The sequence below is a fragment of the Phascolarctos cinereus genome, unplaced genomic scaffold, assembly GCF_003287225.1.
Source record: "Phascolarctos cinereus isolate Bilbo 61053 unplaced genomic scaffold, phaCin_HiC Scaffold_9;HRSCAF=440, whole genome shotgun sequence".
Lineage (NCBI taxonomy): Eukaryota > Metazoa > Chordata > Mammalia > Diprotodontia > Phascolarctidae > Phascolarctos > Phascolarctos cinereus.
The window spans coordinates 46,061,069-46,082,349 of NW_027556402.1; the positions used below are offsets into that span (position 1 = coordinate 46,061,069).

At 37.1% G+C, this 21,281-nt stretch overlaps 1 protein-coding gene across 3 annotated transcripts in view; it reads right to left on the bottom strand.

Annotated features, from left to right (window-relative positions):
* Positions 1-21,281, bottom strand: part of TBCK (TBC1 domain containing kinase) — a 259,078-nt gene that overhangs the window by 235,141 nt on the left and 2,656 nt on the right. For 2 of the 3 annotated variants that reach the window (XM_020974731.2, XM_020974730.2), the window contains exons 2-3: positions 15,431-15,668; positions 140-212 (exon numbers count right to left, since the gene is read on the bottom strand). In XM_020974731.2, the coding sequence (XP_020830390.1) occupies positions 140-212; positions 15,431-15,623 (266 nt within the window). In that variant the 5' untranslated portion in view covers positions 15,624-15,668. Of the gene's footprint in view, positions 1-139; positions 213-15,430; positions 15,669-21,281 lie in introns of those variants that run through there. The other variant, XM_020974732.2, reaches the window with a different exon arrangement.

Sequence of the window (21,281 nt, forward strand, 5' to 3'; positions counted from 1 at the left end):
AAAATTAAAAAAAATGCCCCTGGATTTTGCAATTAAGCAATTAAAAAAACACAATGCTCTGTAGTTTTCACTTAAAATGCTTTTTCTTTTGCCAGTTTTTACCCTTCCCTCTCCTCATCATCCTGATATTCCACAGTACCTCACAGGTTTCCTCCCTCGGAGTAATTCTTCCAGACTCCTTTCACAGTGCTCAGCTACCACCACCAGTCTCTCTGATTAAAGCAAAACAAAATCCAATGTTACATTTGGTTAACACAACTTCTCATTAGCCAAGGAATAAACCACACAAAGAGTCCATGAGCATACTCTAGTGCTTATAGTTTCCGGTATGGATTTTAAAAAATCAGTTCATTTTAACATGAATAGGGTAAACACTAAACTGAACAAAACAGAAATGGTAGGAAATTGAATTGTCTGATGCTCCTGAATTGATCAGATGAATGACAGAGGGCTCTATTTACCACAACGTTCTCATATTTAGTATAAAAATACTGGATTTTCAATAATAAAATTATCATACATCATTATTATCATTATGTACTTTGTACATACTCACTTTAAAAGAAAGTTTTCTTTTTAAAAGTATCATCATTCAAGCTAGAGGGTTTGCTTGGACCTAGAAGCACTTTCAGTCTAATGGTAAGATTCTACCTAATCACACTCACATTTATCTAGTTTGCTTCATGTTTGGAAATAGCTTCATTCTCAGGTAATACAGTTTTCATACAAGCATGAATTTGTATCTATACCTAAGTGGTTTCTAGTTATTCTAAGAGAAAGACTTTAAGGTAACATTGCAAAACACCATTTTTCTCATTTTTTTCCTTGTTCCCACCCCCAAGTCATAAGAACCTAGAAAATAATATTTCAGAAATTTTTCCTGAAGAAATGAGGATGAAAGAAATTTACAAGATTCAAGGACCTCTACATCTAAGAAATATGCTTACTCCTTTAATTTTGTTGTTGCTCAGTCATTCATTTGTGTCCAACTCTTTGTGACCCTTTGGACCACAGAAGGCCATTACTGTCCATAGGGTTTTCTTGGCAAATATACTGGAGAAGTTTGCCATTTCCTTCTCCAGTAGATTAAGGCAGAAAGAAGTAAATGACTTGCCCAAGGTCTGAGGCTGGATTTCAACTCAGGTCTTCCCAATTCTAGGCCCAGTGCCCTATCCAATATGCCACCGATTAAAGTACTCTAAGCCTAGAGATTGGATATATTTCTAAAGATTCAGGAGACAGTAGTGAATAGAAGGGCCTGGTGTGCTCCAGTCCATGGGGTCATGAAGAGCTGGACATGACTGAAAACAAACAAGAATAACACACCTACAGATGACCCCTGGAGATGGGAATATGAATGGGAAAGAAGAACAGAGGAATTGGCCAAATTATTAACTAACAGCATTACTAACAGACAGTTAAAAAAACCAGTAAGTCACAGCCAATGGCCTAAAGCAGGAGATTCACAATCACTGGCCAAAAGCAAAAAATGTGAAGAATTCTGAGAAATAAGAGGAGAAAATTCAACTTGTGACTGAAAGGAAAAAGCTGAGGCAAAAGTATGTAATTCAACATGATCATGAAATTCAAGGCAGAAAGAGCAACATTAAGATTAACGTCAGAGGGGGATGGAGCCAACATGGCAGAGAAAAGGCAGGAATTCACCTGAACTCTCCCAAATTCCTTTCAAAATAACTTTAAATAATGCCTCAAAACAAATTCTGGGTTGGCAGAACCCACAAAAGCACAGGATGAAACAATTTTCCAGCCCAAGAAAACTTGCAAGATCGGCAGCATAGATCTGTTGCCCCAGGGTGAAAGTAGAGTACAGTCCAGTGCAGGCTGTGCCAGAGCAAACCAAGACCCAACAAATCAGGAACAGGCCTTGGGAGCTACTATGTATGTACTGGAAGTGGCTGCTTCTGGAGCTCTAAGGACACAGATGGTAAGGGGGTCAGATGACTGGACAGAAGATTACAGGGTCCCTTTGCTGGCACTGGGGGCAGGACTCCTTTGCTTTGGACCATACTCAGATCTGAGTCACAGTCCTGGGTGGCAGTCCCAGGGCAAGGAGGAGCACTAGCATACCAGAGCTTGTGGCCACAGGGGATTGGGGACCCTGATCACATTTCCAGGGCTGAAAAGAGTGCTTGTGATCACTCACAGGCCAGAGCATAGGCCCGGAGAATAGTAAACATACCTCTCCTTAGAAGAACTGAAAACTTCAGGTCTGTGGAAGTATCCCTAAAAACAGCAGCACAAAAGCCCTGAAGCTGGGGACAGTGCACCCTCAAGAGCCCCACTTTAGCACAGAGCTAAAAGTCAAGAAACAGGCTGGAAAAATGAACAAACAGGAAAAAAAAATGTGACTATAGAAAGTTACTACGAAGACAAGGAAGATTAAAACACACCCTCAGAAGAAGACAACAAAGTTAAAACTCCTACAACCAAAGCCTCAAAGAAAAATATGAATTGGTCTTAGGTCATGGAAGAACTCAAAAAGGATTTTAAAAATCAAGTAAGAGAGGTAGAGGAAAAACTGAGAAATGAGAATGATGCAAGAAAATCATGAAAAAAGTCAACAGCTTAGTAAAAGAAGCACAAAAAAATTGGAAAAAAAATAACACCTTAAAAATCAGAATAGGCCAAATAGTAAGAGGTACAAAAATCTAATCAGAACTCCTTAAAAAGCAGAATTGGTCAAGTGGGAAAAAAGGTCCAAAAATTCACTGAAGAAAAGAACTCCTTAAAAAGTAGAACTGGACAAACAGAAAAGGAGGTTTAAAAAAGTTCACTTAAGAAAATAATTACTTAAAAATTAGAATTGAGCAAGTGGAAGCTAATGGCTTTACAAGACATGAAGATACAATAAAACATAATCAAAAGAATGAAAAAAAAATAAAAGAAAATGTGAAATATCTCAATGGAGAAAAAACTAACCTGGAAAATAGATTGAGGAGAGACAACTTAAAAATTATTGGACTACCTGATACCCAGGATCAAAAAAAGAGTCTAGACATCATCTTTCAGGAAATTATCAAGGAAAAGTGCCCTGATATTCTACAGCCAGAGGATAAAACAGAAACTGAAAGAATCTGTCAATCACCTCCTGAAAGAGATCATAAAATGAAAACTCCCAGGAATATTACAGCCAAATTCCAGAGCTCCTAGGTCAAAGAGAAAATATTGCAAGTAGCCCAGAAGAAACAACTCAAATATGGTGGAGCCACAGTCAAGATAACACAAGATTTAGCAGTTTCTACATTAAAGAAGAGGAGGACTTGGGATATGATATTCCAGAGGGCAAAAGGAGCTAGGATTACAATCAAGAATTATCTACCCAGCAAAACTGAGTATAATCCTTCAGGGGGAAAAAATGGGTATTCAATGAAATAGAGGACTTCCAACCATATCTGATAAAAAGAGCAGAGCTGAATAGAAAATTTGACTTCCAAATATAAGACTGAAGAGAAGCATAAAAATGTAAACCGAAAAGGGAAATCATAAGGGAGTCAATAAGGTTAAACTGTTTACATTCTCACATGGGAAGATGATACTTTGTAACTCCTAAGAACTCTCTCATTATTAGGGCAGTCAAAAGGAGTATAAAGACTGAGGACAGAGGTGTGGGTTGAATATGATGAGAGTATCAAAAAAAATTAAGGAGTGAGAAAGAGGAAAGCATTGGGGGAAAGAGAGACATAGAATGGGGCAAATTATCTCACATAAAAGAGGCGCAAAAGAACATTTACAGTGGAGGAAGAAAAGATAGGAGAGGTGGCAGGGAACACTTGACCCTTACCAGTGGAACCAGTGAACCAGTGGAATTGGTTCAAAGAGGGAATAACATACACATTCAGTTGGGTATAGGAAACTATCTGACCTGACAGGAATGTAGGAGGGGAAGGGCATAAAAGAAGGAGGGGTTGGGGCTGATAGAAAGGAGGGCAGTTTGGGAGAAGTGGTAGTCAGAAGCAAAACACTTTTGAGGAGGGACAGCGTGAAAGGAGAGAGAGTAAAACAAATGGGGGGGAAATACGAAGGAGGGAAATAAAGTTAACAAATATAACTGTGAGAAAATTTTGCAGCAAATTTCTCTGATAAAGGCCTCATTTCTCAAATATATAGAGAACTGAGTCAAACTGATAAATGGTCAAAATATATGAACAGGCAGCTTTCAGATGAAGTAATCAAAACCATCTATAGCCATATGGAAAAAATGCTCTAAATCACCACTGATTGGAGAAATGCAAATTAAAACAATTCTGAGGTACCACCTCACCTATCAGATTGGCTAATATGACAGAAAAGGAAAATGACAATTGTTAGAGGGGATGTGGAAAAATTGAGACACTAATGCACAATTGGTAGAACTGTAAACTGAATTCTCCATTCTGTAGATATGGAACTACGCCTAAACGGCTATAAAACCATGTATACCCTTTGACCCTACTAGGTCTATATGCCAAAGAGATAAAAAACAAAAAGGGAAGGGACCTAAATATACAAAAACATTTATAGCAGTTCTTTTCTAGTGGCAAAGAACTGGAAATTGAGGGGATGTCCATCAACTGGGAAAGGTTGAACAAGTTGTAATACACGATCGTGATGGAATACAAGAAATATATTTCCATAAGAAATAATGACCAAAATACTCTTAAGTAATGGATTCTGAATACAGCTTGCAGCATCCTTTTTTAAACTTTTTTCTTGTTTTTTTTTGGGGGGGGAAATCTATGTTTTCTTTCACAACGTGACTAATACGGAAATACGTTTTGCATGTCTACACATGTTTGTTTGCCTTCTCAAGGAGAGGGGAGTGAAAGCAGAGATTTGGAACTCAAAATTAAAAAAAAACACGTTAAAACTGTTTTTACATAAAATCAGGGAAAAATAAAATACTAAATAAATAAAAAAAGATGAACATCAGAAATCAGAAATGGTGCGGTTCATTCTGACAAAAGGCATTGCACACAATTCACAATATGAAAGAGCTGAATATACTAATAATATATAGATAGAACCACTAATTCGGGCCTTTATTATCCTTTGCCCAGACTATTCCAATAGCCTCCTAATTGGTTTCCTTGCCTCAGATTTCCCCTTCCTCCCCTCTATATTCAACAAAGCTGACAAATCAATATTACTACACCATTGATCTGCTCAGGTCACTCCCCTGATCAAGAAGCTCCCTATTACCTCCAGGATACAATACAAACACATCTACTTGACACCAATGTCTTCACAATCAAGTTTAAACCAATCTTTCTGCACATCAATCCCCTCACAATTCTGCACAAAGGATACTCCATCCATAACACATCTTTGTGACTTTGCAGAAGCTGCCCTCCAGCCTGGAAAGGAATCCCTCTCCTTAGCTTCTAAGAATCTTTAATTTCAGGGGCAGCTAGGTGGCGCAGTGGATAGAACATGAGCCCTGGAGTCAGGAGGACCTGAGTTCAAATCCAGCCTCAGACAGACAGTTGACAGTTACTAGCTGTGTGACCCTGGGCAAATCACTTAACCCCAACTGCCTTGTCACAAAAAAAAATAAATAAAAAAAAGAAGAATCTCTAATTTCCTTCTAAATTTAACTCTTATGTGCCACTTTCTACACAAGGTCTTTCCTGATCTTCACATGTCCCTCAAAATTAATCTATATTTCTTTTATATACAAATATATAACATGGGTTATATGTTACATACATTACATATTTAGAATATTTTTCCTCCAACAAAACAAAAAAAAAGTTTCAATTTTGTCTTTGTATCATAATTGACTAGAAAAGAAGGAAGCAAGCACCTTAGTGCCTGGCATTATGCTAAATACTTTACAAATATGATCTCTTTTGATCCTCACAACAATCCTGGGAGATGATTAATATTAATAATAACAATAATAGCTGATATTTATATAGTGCTTGGTATATGCCAGGCACTAAGCTAAGTGCTTTACAATTATTTTTGATTCTCACAGCAAACCTAGGAGGAAGGTGCTATTTTTATTCCAATTTTACGAATGAGGAACCTGAGGTAGACAGAGGTTAAGTGACTTGCCCAGGGACACACAGCTAGTAAATGTCTGAGGCTGAATTTAAACTCATCTTCCTGATCCAGGCCCGGCATCCTATCCACTGAATTACCTCAAGGCACTACTAAGATACTGTGTAGCATACAGTAGGTGCTCAATAAATTCATGTTGATTGCTGATTGATTGATATCTACCCTGCAAAAAGAGACCAATACTTGTATAGTAACTAGAGTCCTTGTCCATCACCACCAATACACAGAACAGCCTTTACTGTCCATTTGGGATAATGGTTCCAGCATGAGCAGTCATTTTTAATATAAATAAAAATAAGTTAGGATTTGTGATGGGGGGAGGCATATTCATTATATTTTAAACTCTGACAGAGGTAAGCCTCTAAATCTTTGAGGAAGTTTAAAAACTGTCTGGCCCAAGATAAAAAGTTTATTTGGCCTCTTCATCCATCCCTCTCAAAATATTATGAAGAAGAGTTTGCCAAAGTTTCAAGGTCCATGAGACCTTTATATGTTTTGGGGTTTTTTAAACATTAGAGAACCACAGTCCTTGGCACAGTGACAAGGTGAGTCCCAGAAGTAATGAAGTATACAACAATTCAACATTTCCAACGTTAACCCCTTTTTCAAGAAATCCTTTTAAACTCTGAACAGCTATTTGAAAAACATTCTCTTTGTTATTTAAAAAAATAGCATATGGTTAAAATATACTTACTATCTTCAGATATTACAAAAGAAAAAAAGATCTTGGAATCATACTATAGCACGAGTATTACAAAAGTTAACATGACATTCAGATACACTTAAAAGAGTTTAGGAGTTGAGATTTTAGATTTGGAGAACAAGATATGGCAAAGGTAACTTAACATTTAGGTAAATTTAGGAGAGTTATTATAAGGAAGCAGGCAATGGGCCAGTTTTCATAAGACAATGAATGTCTCCTTAGCAGCTAAGCACAGAGAAGAACTTCAGGCTATACATAAGGTTACTCAATAAAATCAACCTTCTTGTAGATCTAAAGAAATAGTCCAGTAAGAGCTCATTTGGGATGCTTGAAGACATCTGTTTGAAGATGTAAGTGTAGAATGACAGTCATACCAGATCCCTTCCAACTCTGTGATCTTTAACTAGATTTTCATTTTTGCCAATTCACATAAATAATTTAGTGTCCCTGTTTTATGTTGTCATACACTGTGAGGAAAAGAAATAAAGGCAAAATAGTATGTCGATATCAAGGACATAATTTATAAGTGTCTCCTGGCTGTATATTGTCATACTGAAGACTATGGAGTTACTATTTATGGTCCCTGACCTGTTTCCAAGTCCACTGAATCCCAGGATGTAGTAAGAGAGAACTTGTTAAAATTGAAAACCGATAAGCTTCATTTTTAACCCTTTAATGACAAAAACTTCCTCACCTTTCACTGAAAGTCTTGGTTCATTGATTCTAGAAAAAAAAATAGCCATTTCATTTGAATGGAGTGTTTTAACTTTGTGGGCTTCCAAGAATAGGTCATCTTGAATCACTTCTGAAAGACAGACAGAGAACAGCTGAAGCCTGACTTCTGAGCTAACTTCACATGTGAAAACACTATATTACTAAAACAGACCACATGTGACACCTAACTCCAAGCAAGAAAGGGAGAGGGAAAAAAAAAATCCTACAGTGATGTTAGCTATATATAGATCAAAAACAAAAAGAAGAAATACTTTGTGCCACAGCCTGAATTATTTGAGGTGATGATGAAAAATGGGACATATTGTAGAGCAGTGGATATAGAGACAACCTTCGAGACAAGAAAAAGGCCTGAGTTCAAGTGCTATCTTTGATATAATGGTCACATGACCATGGCAAGTCAATCCTCTCATTGTCCCAGACAACTTCAAGATGATGGAACCTGAATAACCAGAAAGACAGTAGTACCCTCATAGAAATAGGGACTTTAGAAAGAGGGGGATTCACAGACAAGGAAACAAAATAAGAGGAATTTCCCAAATAGATTTATTTTCAAAATATATTTTTATTTTTGAATATTTTCCAATTACATGTAAAAAATTAATATTCATTTTTGGAAATTCTAATTTCTAAATCTTCTTCCAATGCACTGCCCTTATCATACCCTTTGAGAAGGCAAGAAATACGCTATCAGTTCTACATGTGAAGTTATGCAAAACATATTTCCGTATTAGCCACGTTGCAAAAGAACGCACATGCAAAAAAAAAAAACATACACACAAGAAAAATAAAGAAAGTATGCTTCCAATTGCATTCAGAGTTCATCAGTTCTGTCTCTCAAGGTATTTTTCATCATGAGTCCTTTGGAATTGTCTGGGATCACTGTCCCGATCAGAGTAGCTAAGTCTTTCACAGTTGATCATCCTTAAAATATCACTGTTTCTGTGTACAGTGGTCTCCTAGTTCTGCTCACTTCACTTTGCATCAGTTCATATATGTCCTTCTAGGTTTTTCTGAAAGCATCCTGTTCATCATTTCTTATAGCACAATAGTACTCCATACAATCATATACCACAATTTGTTCAGCCATTCCCCAGTTGATTAGCATCCCTTCAATTTCCAATTCCTTGCCGCCATAAAAAAGAGCTGATATAATATTTTTTTGTACAAATAGGTCCTTTTCCCTTTTCTTGACCTCTTTGGGACACAGATCTAATAGTGGTATTGCTGAGTCAAAGGGTATGCACAGTTTTATAGTCTTTTGAGTGTAGTTACAAGTTGTTCTCCAGAATGGTTGAACCAGTTCACAACTCCATCAAAACTGCATTCATGTCTCAATTTTTCTGCACTGCTTCCAGCATCTGTCCTTTTTCCTTTTCTGTCATGTTAACCAATCTGATAGGTGTGAGATGGTAACTCAGAACTGTTTTAACTTGTATTTCTCTAATCAAAAGTCATTTAGAGCATTTTTTTTCATGTGACTACTGATCACTTTGACTTCTGAAAACTTCCTGTTCATATCCTCTGACCATTTATCAATTGAGGAATGGCTCATATTTTTACAAATTTGGCTCAGTTCCCTATATATTTGAAAAGTGAGGTCTTTATCAGAAAAACTTGCTGGAAGATTCCCCCAGCCTCCATTTCCCATTTTACTTCTAATTTTGGCTGCATTAATTTTGTTTGTGTAAAACTTTTAATTCTAAGTAATCAAAATTATCTACTTTACTTACCATGATTATCTCTTTCTCTTGTCTGGTCATAAACTCTTCGTTTACCCATAGATCTGGCCAGTACTTTTTCCCATGCTCCCCTAATTTACTTATGCTATTACCCTTTCTGCATAAATCATTTATCCATTTTAACCTTATCGTGGTATATGCTGTGAGATGTTGGTCTACGCCTAGTTTCTTCCAAAATGTCTTACTGGTTTCCCAACAATTGTCAAATGTTGAATTTTTAATCTCAAAAATGTAGATCTTGGGGGCAGCTAGGTGGCACAGTGGATAGAGCTTCAGCCTTGGAGTCAGGAGGACCTGAGTTCAAATCTGGCCTCAGACCCTTGACACTTTACTAGCTGTGTGACCCTGGACAAGTCACTTAACCCCTCACCAAAAAAAAAAAAAGGCAAAATGTAGATCTTTGGGTTTACCAAACACTAAATTAACTGTGGTCATTTACTACTAGGTACTGTGTACCTAATCTATCCCATTGATCCACCACTGTATTTCTTACACAGTATCAGACTGCTTTCATGATTATTGCTTCGTAATATATTTTCAGATCTGGCACTGCTAAGCTGCCTTCTTTCACTTCTTTTTTGCATCTATTCTCTTGATATTCTTGACCTTTTGTTCCTCCAGATGAATTCTGCTATTATTTCTCCAACTCTTTAAAGTAATTCTTTGGGAATTTGATTGGTATGGCAATGAATAAGTAAATTAACATTTTTATCATTTTGGCTCAGCCTATTCATGAGCAATTAATAGTACTCTAATTATTTACAGCTGTGTTTTAAAATTATGTTCCTGGGTTTGTCTTGGCAGATGGACTCCTAAGTATTTTATATTGCCTGCAGTTATTTTAAATGGAATTTTTCCATCTCTTCCTACCAGGTTGTGCTGGTAGTATATAGAAATGCTGATGATTTATGTGGGTTTATTGTGTATCTTGCAACTTTGCACAAATTGTCAACTGTTTCAACTAATTTTAGTTGATTCACTAGGGTTCTCTAAGCATACCATCATATCATCTACAAAGAGTAATAGTTTTGTTTCCTCATTGCCTTTTTTTATTCCTTCAAGTTCTTTTTCTTCTCTTATTGCTCTAGCTACAATATTGACAATAGCAGTGATAATGGACATCCTTGCTTCACCCCAACCCTATTGGAAAGGGTTCTATTTTATTCCTATTATAGATAATGTTTGCTCTTGGTTTTAGTTACATACTATTTATCATTTTAAGAAAGGCTCCACTTATTCCTATACTTTCTAATGTTCTTAATAGGAAAGGGCATTGAATTTTGCCAAAACCTTTTTCTGCCTCTGATATAATCAGATGATTTTATTGTTTTTGTTATTGATATGGTCAATTATGTTTACAGTTTTCCTATTACTGAATCATTCCTGCATTCCTGATCTAAATCCTACCTGGTCATTTTGTGGATCTTTGTGATATATTGCTATAATTGTGATATACTGCTATAATCTCCTTGCTAGTTTTTTTTTCTATTTAGCTCTGGTCTTTTCATGAAGAATGCTTGAAAATCCTCTATTTCATTAAATATTGAATTTTTTCCCCTTGATGGATTATGCTCAGTTTTGCTAGGTTGGTTATTATTGGATGTAATTCTAGTTCTTCTGTCTTCCAGAATATTATATTACAAGCCTTCTGCTCCTTTAATGTGGCAGCTGCTAAATCCTGCATGACCCTGACTGTGACTTCACAATATTTGAAAGTTTCTTTCTGGATTCTTGAAATATTTTCTCTTTGACCTGGGAGCTCTGGAATTTGGGATCTCATTCAGGGGGTGATGAGTAGATTCCTTCTTTCAATTTCTATTTTACCCTCTGGTTCTAGGATATCAGGGCAGTTTTCCTTGGTAATTTCTTGAAATATCACATCTAGGACAAAGGTGGGGAACCTGCAGCCTCAAGGCCACATGTGGCCTTCTAGGTCCTTGGGTACAGCCTTTAGACCGAGTCCAAGTTTTACAGAACAAAAGTTTTTATTAAGGGGATCTGTCCCTCGAAGTTTAGATTCAGTCAAAGGGCCTAGACCCTAGAATCTTTCTTTGATCATGGTTTTCAGGGAATCCAAAAATTCTTAAATTATCTCTCCTTGATCTATTTTCCAAGTCATTTGTTTTCTGAAGAGATAGTTCACATTTTTTTCTATTTTTTTCATTCTTTTGACTTTTGTTTTATTGTTTTTTGATGTCTCCTGGAGTCATCAGCTTATCCACTTGCACAACTCTAATTTTTAAGGAATTATTTTTCTTCAGTGAGCTTTTGTATCTCTCTTTCTTTCTGGCCAATTCTGCTTTTTAAGGTGTTATTTTCTTTCGTATTTTTTTGTGACTGTTTTACCAAGCTATTAATTGTCTTTTCATAATTTTTTCCCATAATTCTCATTTCTTTACCTATTTTTTCCTCTACCATTCTTATTAGATTTTTTAAATCCTTTTTGAGCTCTTCAAGGAATTCTTATTGGATTTGTAATCAATTTATATTTTCCTTTGAGGCTTTGCTTGTAATGAGTTTCGACTTTATTGCTTTCTTCTGAGTTTGCGTCTTAGTCTTCACTATCTTCATAGCTTTTTTATGGTCAGGTCCTTTTTTTGGTTGTTTGTTCATTTTCTTACCTATTTCTTGATTTTGAACTTTGTATTAAAGTTGGGCTCTGTTCTTGGTGTCTGGGAAAGAAGGAGACTGTCCCAAGCTTGAGGCCTTTGTTTTCAGAGCTAGTTCTGGGGGTTTGGAAGTCTTTAATGCTTCCAATGTGGCATGCTCCATTAGTCTATGCTCTGGTTCTTACCCATGAAGGGACCTTGATCCTTTGAGATTGCAATCATTACTGCTCCTTAGAGTCCCTGCTCCCTTGGAATCAGAAGTGCTACTGCTCCTCGAGGCCTCTGCTCTCTCTTGACCAAAAGTGCTCTACTCCACCCTTAATCTATGACCCAGAAGTGGGTCTAGGCCAGGGCTTAAACTTTTTCCACTCATGATCCCTTCAATACTTCTTAAACTGTGGGTTGCGACCCTATATGAGGTTGAGCCTAGTCAAACAGCATCCAGTCCTGCATCCATCGCTAGCACAGAAGTCCCCTGTAATCTCTTTCTGACCTGAGGCCGAGTCTCCTTACCATCTCTGGCTTGAGAGCTCCCAAAGCTGCTGGTGCTTCTGTTGCCACTACCTAGTTTCACCACTGGTATTCCATCCACATGGGCTCCAGGTCAGCTTCGATCCCAATGTCATAGATCATTCCTTCATACCTCCTAAGTTGGTTTGGGCTGGAAGAATGTCTCACTCTGACCTTCTGCTGGCTCTGCCACTCTAGAATTCAATTTGAGTCAACATTTGAAAGCTTAGAGGGGAATACCAAGAGAGCTCAGCTGAGTGCTTCCTCTACTCCACCATCTTGGCTCTGCCCCTTGAAGTGACTCCGACAGATTTCATATCCAAAGTATTTATAACATGTCAGAAATTCTCTTAAGGCCATATGTTTCAGGTTATAAACTGCCAATCTGGATTAGCAGAGGGAATTTCCTAATTAAGAATTCCCCATACCAATTAAATAACAAGTACAGACCAGATATAAAGTGGAGCCCAAAGCAGAATCATAAGATGCTACAACACTGAAAAATATTTAATGTTCATTATGGAGACAGCAAAGTCAAAATTCAATTTTTTTCAATCAGATATTGCTGAAATCGTTGTAACATAAAAAGATATGCTAAATCCTAAAACTTCATCCACAGTTATTCACTAAACATTGTCTACATATATTTTTAGTGGACTATTTCCAGTATAAAATAAGTTGCCTGTGGGCCACATGCAGCCCACAACATTTTTTAGTGTGGCCTGATCCAGCTTAAAATGCAAGTGAAAAATATTTAACAAAATAAATAAAAATACAACATAAATGAGATAACATTTTAATATTAAGTCAACATGTAGCCTGCAGGGATCCTTATGTATGAATTAGTGGCCCCTTTTCTAGATAAGTTTAACCTGTGATCTATATACCGCAGGCAACCACAAATGTCATACATAAGCTTTATATTTATGAATATATAATTATTTGTACATACTGACATGAGAATCCAAAGAATTTTATAACTATTTAAAATTAAATCATCATCATGAAACTAGATAAATTATCTTAGCAATTAGTGCTATCAAGTTTACAAATTGGAACAGAAGAATAATTATTAATAATTACTAATTACTCCTGGTTATTGCAGTGCCAAGTTAGTCTGTGTTCAGTCAATCAACTAATTAATCAATAAACTACTACTTTAGGTCAGGCGCTGTTTTATAGACAACAATAGAACTATTGCTTCCTTCAAGAACCTTGCATCTAATGGAGAAAACACAAATGAACACAAAATGTAGAAAGTAAATATGGGGTAATTTTTTTTTATTTTAGAGGAGAAACACTAGCAGTTTGCGAGATCAGGACAAGCTTCGTTCATGTAGGAGGCAACACGTCTTCTGAGCTTTGAAAGGAACTCAAGTTTCTAAGAGGCAGAGGTGATGGGGAAGTGTATTCCAGGACAGAGTAACATTCCTGTACAAGATCAAGGAAATGGGATTTGGAATCTTGTGAATGAGGAAAAGCAAGGAGGCTAGTTTGGCTGGAGTATAGAGTGCATGAAGAGGAGGAATGTGAAATAAACCTGGAAGGGTACATTGGAGCCAAATTGCATATGGCTTTAAATGCTAAGCAAAAGGGGCAGCTAGGTGGTACAGTGGATAGAGCACCAGCCCTGGAATCAGGAGGACCCAAGTTCAAATCTGGCCTCAGACACATGACACTTACTAGCTGTGTGACTCTGGGCAAGTCACTTAACCCCAACTGCCTTACTCTCCAAAAAAATGCTAAACAAAAGAGACTATATTTTTATCCTAGAGGCAATAGGGGGCCACTAGAGTTGGGTTTTGTTTTTGTTTGTTTTTAGTTAGGGGAGTGACATGGTATGGTGGGTATAAAATGAAATGACTGAGAAAACAAAGGTTTGAGCTTCTGAGCATATCAATTTATTAAACAATGCATGCCAGTTACATAACAAATCAGGACCAGACCTCCTTAGCTTTGGCACTGGACCCCAAATACAGGGGGAAGATATAGTTTTATGCATGAAAAATAAAATAAGACCAATTAATCAAAAGAAAGCAATTAACAGGATACAAATGAGGATACAAAATTAGGTAATCTGATTTCTAATTGGATGAAAAGAGAGGGGGAGAGTAAACAAGTGCAAATCTCTGAAATCAGAGGAAGAGGAAGAGGAAGAGAAAGAGGAAGAAGAAGAAAGAGGGAGGAAGGGAGGAAGAGATAGAGAAAGGGACAGTTTGATCTTTTTTATTACTGAAAGATAGTAAAGAGCTATTTCCTTCCCTTCTACCCTTCTATATATAAATACATACATGTGCAATAAAAACTAGGAGTCCAAGTTCTAATCTGGCTGCCAATAACTACCAAGGTGACCTCGGATATGTCACTTAATCTTTGGATCTCAATCTCTTTAGCATGATAGAAAAAGACCTGGGTTTGGATTTAGAAGGGACCTGAGTTCAAATCCTACTTCTAACACTTACAAGCTAAATGACATGGGGAATGTATCCTACCAAGCTTGTTTTTTTTTTTAATTTGAAAAAATGGGCCTAACAATACCTGTACTACGTGCCTGCCTATCTTATAGGATACTTTGGGTGATCAAATGAGATAATGAAATTAAAAGACTTTGTAAATTTTAAAGCCTGCAAAGACAGCTGTTATTACCCTATGCTACAAGGATATCTAAGAAGCAAATTAAATGAAAAGAAATGAAAACACCTTTAAAAAAAGCACAAAAAGATAAATAGATACGTAAGGTAATAGTATCGTTATTCTACAAAGAGAGTGGATTGCACAGAGACATAGTGTTCTAGTGGATATAGAGCTGACCTCAACGCCAGAAGTCTTGAGTTCAAGTCCCGCCTCTGAAATACACTGGCTGTGTTATCCTGTTCAACTCACTGATCTCTTGAATACTAAAAGTTGCAAGGCTAATTTGCACTGGAAGAGATTTTTTTCTCTTCTGGGAGTTCCCTATAATAATGGAATCACAGGCCCAGTGCCCATCCCTTTCCATGAGTTTGTAAGAAATACTCCCAAACACAAAGTCAATCTTCATGAAAACTGGGAGGCAGAAGATGTGTACTTACCATGTTTTCCTCTCGAAATGTCCACATACTGGCAAAGTCTAGGATGGGTGATGGTCTTGAGAATTTGAAAGCGCCCCAAGATTTTGATGGAGTTAGGGGTCAGAGGCAGTCCATTGCTTCCACAAACATCATGTGGCAGAGCAGAAGCAAAGAAGGTAAAGGCACCTATTTCCGCATCCTTCAAAGGAAACATTTTTCTCTTTCGATTTCTCCTGTTCAGTACAAATGCAGAACAGTCCTACAAAATAAAAGAAATCTGAAATCTCAAAACCATGTATGATATTGTTTTTAAATGTCCCCTGCACAATGCCTGACACACAGAAGGTACTTAATGGATTCTAGCTGATTTGCTGAATTAATATACAAATTACAGAGGGATGTTAAAACTGTACACTTTGTAGATAAAATATAAGTTAAACTTCTGAAAAATTTTGAAGACTAAAAATAATACTCATCTGTATTCTATCTCAGAACTAAGGCTTCCCTAAGATAGTCAAGCAACATAACAATAATAAGGGATGACATTCAATTCAATCCAACAAACACTGACTCTAAGGGCCTACTATGTGTAAGGCACTGTGTCTTCAGTATCCAGTCTTCATGTAGGCTGAATTTTTGAATAGTGGTAGAGGAATTCAGTGTTTTTCTCTTTATCCAAAAGGAGGCAGCTAGATGGCTCAGTGGTTACAGCACTGGGCATGGGGTCAGGAGTTCAAATTTGGCCTCACACACTTACTAGCTGTGTAACACTGGACAAGTCACTTAACCTCTGTTTGCCTTAAACCACTGGAGAAGGAAATAGCAAACCACTCCAGTATCTTTGCCAAGAAAACCCCATGGGTATTATGGTCCACAGGGTCACAAAGAGTCAGGCATGACTGAACAACTTTGTCCAAAGAATATACATGCATGATACAAAGACCACCTAAATGTCATCATTCTTTTGGAAGGAAAGAAAGCAAAAGATAACATAGGTACTAACCAAGAACATTTCACAAAAAGGGCTACAAAATTCAGTAATGAAATTGAGGGTAACATAATTTTAGAAAGTCAAAGAAACCCAATATTGCTTAATAAAAAATTAGAGCACCAGAACACCTATTAATGTTACCATAAATTAATAAATTCAGATTGAAGCCTTCTGACTTACTAAGACATTTCCAAACCTGACATACAAAAGTTAAAGGGAATTTATAAACTTTAACAGAAATCCTCACTGATCATCACTCCCATGTACATCCTAAAAGTTTTACGGTAGGTGGTTTATCCTTTTAACATGTAGGTATTTTTATGTGTACTAGCTAGACTGTAATGTCAGATTATGTTTAAAGTCATAATAATATTTTGGGTTCTCTGAACAAGTTACTTCTCAAAAAGGGTCTTGTTACACCAGTAACAGCTAGCATTCCTATAGTGCTTTAAAGTTTACAGAGCACTTTTCATATGTTCAGTAATTTTCTTAAGCTCATTTTTTACAAGAAAACTTCAAAATGTTCACTCTTTGTTTTTAAGAGTAAACTATTTTCTTTTCTTCCTGAACATTCATTTCCTGATTAATTCAATCACTTCCAAAAATAAGCAGATGCATCTCTTACATAAATTAAAGTCAACTTAAACTGGCGAAAAGAATAAAATTTTAAATGGATAGATGAGTGAATGAATATCCTAAATGATGAATGAATGAATATCTTAAGTGAAATAGTATGGTACAGTTGGGGGGGGGGGAAAGCACTTGATTTGGAATCAGAAGACCTGAGCTTGAATCCTAGCTCTGTTATAAGATTTTGAGTTCCAAACTTTTCTCCCCCATTTCCTCCCTCCCTTCCTCCTTCCCCAGAAGGTAAATGATCTGTGATAATTACCATCACCCTGTGTAAGCCAATTGACCTCAATCTGAGCTTTAGTTTCCTCATCTGTAAAATGATATTGGCCTAGATGATCTCTAAGTTTCTGGGGCACGTAATAAATAAATGTATGTTGATTAACAGATTCTAACTAGTTAACCAGTAGCTTCTGACCTCCTACAATGGTCCATGAGTCCAGGTTCTTTCAGGTTTGGAGAAAAGGAGTTATGCGGCACACTCACAAGATACGAATTACTTAATGGAGAGAGCTGAGGAGGTTTACACAGGTTTTCAAGTGCCATCGACCACAAAACTTCCCATCCCCAAGCCTATTCCAGGAAGATCAGTTTAGGGGTACCTAGCAGGCTTACACAACTGAACAGTCAGTCAATAAGCATTTAGTAAGCAGCTACAGTTAATTAATACAGTGTCAGGCACTGCACGAAGTGCTAGGTAGGAGCATCAAGATATAGAGAAAGACAGAAAACAATCCCTGCTGTTGAGGAGCTCACAATAATCTCTACACAGGATAAAATGAAATTAACAGAAGGAAGGCACTAGAACTAAGAAAAATTGGGAAAAGTTTGCTGGAGAAGGTGGAATTTTAACTGGGACCTGAAGGAAGCCAGGGAACCAGTTAAGTGGAGATAAGGAGAGACAACGTTCCAGAGAAAATGCTCAAAACCAAGAGATGAAGTGTCTTGTTTGAAAAACAGCAAGGAGGCCGGTGCCACCGGATTAAAGAGTGCATGAGGGAGGGAGGAGGTAAGATGTAAGAAGAAGATGCTGAAAAATTATAAAAAGACAAGAAGGAAAGAACATTGTTATTGGAAGAAATACCTCCTCTCTGAGTTTATGTGATGCCAAGATATATTTACCACAATGCAGAAATCTTAGAGGTAAAAACCCAATTTTTATTACTGTCCTGAAGCATAGATTCAGGCCTCAGAGAAACAATTAACCTCAATAATCATTAAGATTCTAACTAGGCTACTTACAGGCAAAATTATATCACTGAGACAGGTAATTCTTTTACCAATTGTAATCTAGTACATTCTTCTTAGAATATAAAAGTTAAGGAAAAGGCAGATTCATAATAGCAGATTTCCTTCAATGTCATGAAGGTGAACAAACTTAAAACAGAGTTAATCTCCAAATTCCCTAAGAAACAAACTTTGTCGAACTAACTCTTTAGGTAAACTAAGTCAGGTTACAGATTAAACTACATTTAGGAGATTCACCAATAGGACAAAAAGAAGGCGAAGGGATTTATATGTTTCCAAGGACTTGGGGAATCTTCCTCTGGCTTTTTATCTAAGGAATGTTTAAAACCTCAAGTAAATTTTCACATCTCAAGGGACAGGTTTTGGTCAGGTAAGGTTAATATTAACAAAAAGCAGGCTTTCAGTTAACCAAAAGATGCAGGAGGAATAGCCCTGAACCCTGAATAATAAAAAATACAAGGAAATTTAAAAAAAATTCCCATAACAACATGGACCTGCATTTAGATGCAGATTTTAGTCCTAGCTCTGCCAATCAGTAGTTGTGTGGCAATGAACAAGTTACTTCACCTTTTTTGAGTCTCAATTTTCTCACCCATAAAATGGCAACAATAATAGTTATACAATATCATTATGGAGAATGCCTTTTGTAAATGCTAAAATTCTATATAATTGTAAGCTATCATCATTTCCTATTGGCACCACCCAACTCACTATTCCCCATATACACTATATCATCTCCTCCCTCCATATCTCTGTATAAGTGAATGTTCATAGCAGAATCTTTTCAAAGTTCAACTCTGGTGCCATAAACTTCTCAGCCCTTTCCTGTCCCCTAAGCAATTTTTACACTCTTATGTTTGAAACCATTTTTGTTTCTTTGAATATACTTGTGCTTATTTACTTGCATAAACATTGTATCACTCCAGTAGAAAGTCAGCTCCATAGAGAAGGAACTGTTTCATTTTGTATTTGTACATTCATGCCCTAAAATAGTCCCTGGCACCTGGAATACAAAGACAGAGAAGAGCTGTGCTTTTGTTGGTATATGGCAGTCAGGCAGGCCAAATTTGGCCCTCAAGCTTTAGTTTCAAGATCCCTATGGGTATGGGGAAATAAGAATTATCTTATCCAGGGTAATTCAGCCTCAAGGCCACATGTGGCCTTCTAGGTCCTCAAGTGCACCTCTTTGAATCCGAACTTCACGGAACAAATCCCTATGCCAATATAAGTCAGCACCCTCTATACAACTTAAAAAACTGCTTAAAAGAATTGAGAAGTTGACTTGCCTAAGGATATGGTCAGTATGTTTCCAAGACTTGACTTCAACTACTATGAAGGCGGCTGCTTCATGACTGAGAGACAGAAAAATTTCATTCCTTCAATAGGGCTTCAAAAGACAAAAAGAAAACAGTCCCTGCCCTCATATTATTCGGGGGGGGGGGAAGAGAGAGGAGGAGAATGGCACAAAAGACACAAAGATAAGTAAATATAAAATGATTTGAGAAGAAGAAGGCATTAACAATGGGGGAGAGGGGGCACACAAGGAAGGAATCAGGGAGGTTTCACAAAGCAGATAGTACCTGAAAGAAGACTTATGTATATGTATATACATATACACACAAATAGTTATAATAAAAATAGAAGTGACACATTGTATATATACCTAGCTTCTCTCTCTCTTTTCAACCTCAATAGTCAGGAAGAGATTCTGGTCTTTAGGTGGAAGCTTTCTATTTGGCATCTAAAATGTAGGTGTGAAGGTGAATGTAAGTTCCCAGAGGGCGGGAGCAGTTTAGATGCTTAATGAATATAGTCTGAACTGAATTTAGACAGCTACAGATTCCTGCCTGGTGATTTACAGATTGGGAATCATCTCTCTTAGTTAACTTTGTTCCACAACTCTTCTCCCATCATGAGGTCCTCACATCCCTTCCCACTTGCATTCCAATATGCAAGGACCTCTTGGGTCCCTAACATTAAGATGATGATGCTATAACTAGGCTGGCACACCTTGAGCTGCTTGGTAAGCGTATGCCAATCTCCCAAAGAAGTTTTAGCAACTGCCAAGTGTCAGGTCAGGGAGGAACTCTGGACTGTATCTTTTGGCTTAAGCAGTTTCTAATAATGGATTTATTTGATCCAAACACAAACTCATCAGGAACAACCAATTAATCAATAAGTATTTATTAAGGGCCTACTATGTGTCAGGCACTATGCTAAGCGGTTACAATGGGATTACATTGTGCTAAATGTGGTTTCGAGTACAAAGACTGAAGCAATTCCTACTCCTCCAAAAGTCTACATTCTAATGGGGGAAACAAGAAGTACATAGCTTTAGTCCTATCTTATTTAATGAAGAAAGCATTGTTAAACACATACTAATTGCTCTAACACTTTCATCTTTATGTCTTTTGACAAAATAAAGAGAAAGCGGCCATACAAAAAGTATGAAAAAAGTGAAGTTCTCCCCAATTTCTGACATATTTAAATTGTATTAAAAAGGAATTTAATTGGCCCAATTGGGGAAAGGAAACATGAGTTTGAGATTGGTGGCTAGAATGGGAGGGGGACTCCCTGTCCATTCTTAAGCCTCTTCACTGAGAACAGAAGTTTATGAAGAATGAAAGAGAACAGGGACCAGTATCTTATGCCCCCATAGAGCCTTTGCACATAGTAAGTGCTTAAATGAAGATTATAATGATGAACAATTAAATGAATTCAAAATGTAAGCCTCTCCCTCTCTCTCTCTCACTATCACATTTAGTTAAAGTACTTACTCATTAAGCCTCAACGTTACCCTCCTGCCAACACCTATTAATTTCCCTAGGCATTGCAGTTTTAGGAGCATCTCCCAGTTCCTCTTTTTGTCTCCTTAGTTACACCCAACTGTTGCGGTCTGAGAGGTTGAGAGCTCTCAAAGACTGGAGTACAAGATGGGTCGCCTGGAATGAACTCACAGACTCAAGCATTCTTTAAGTCAAGGTGGTAAAGATTTATTGTTAC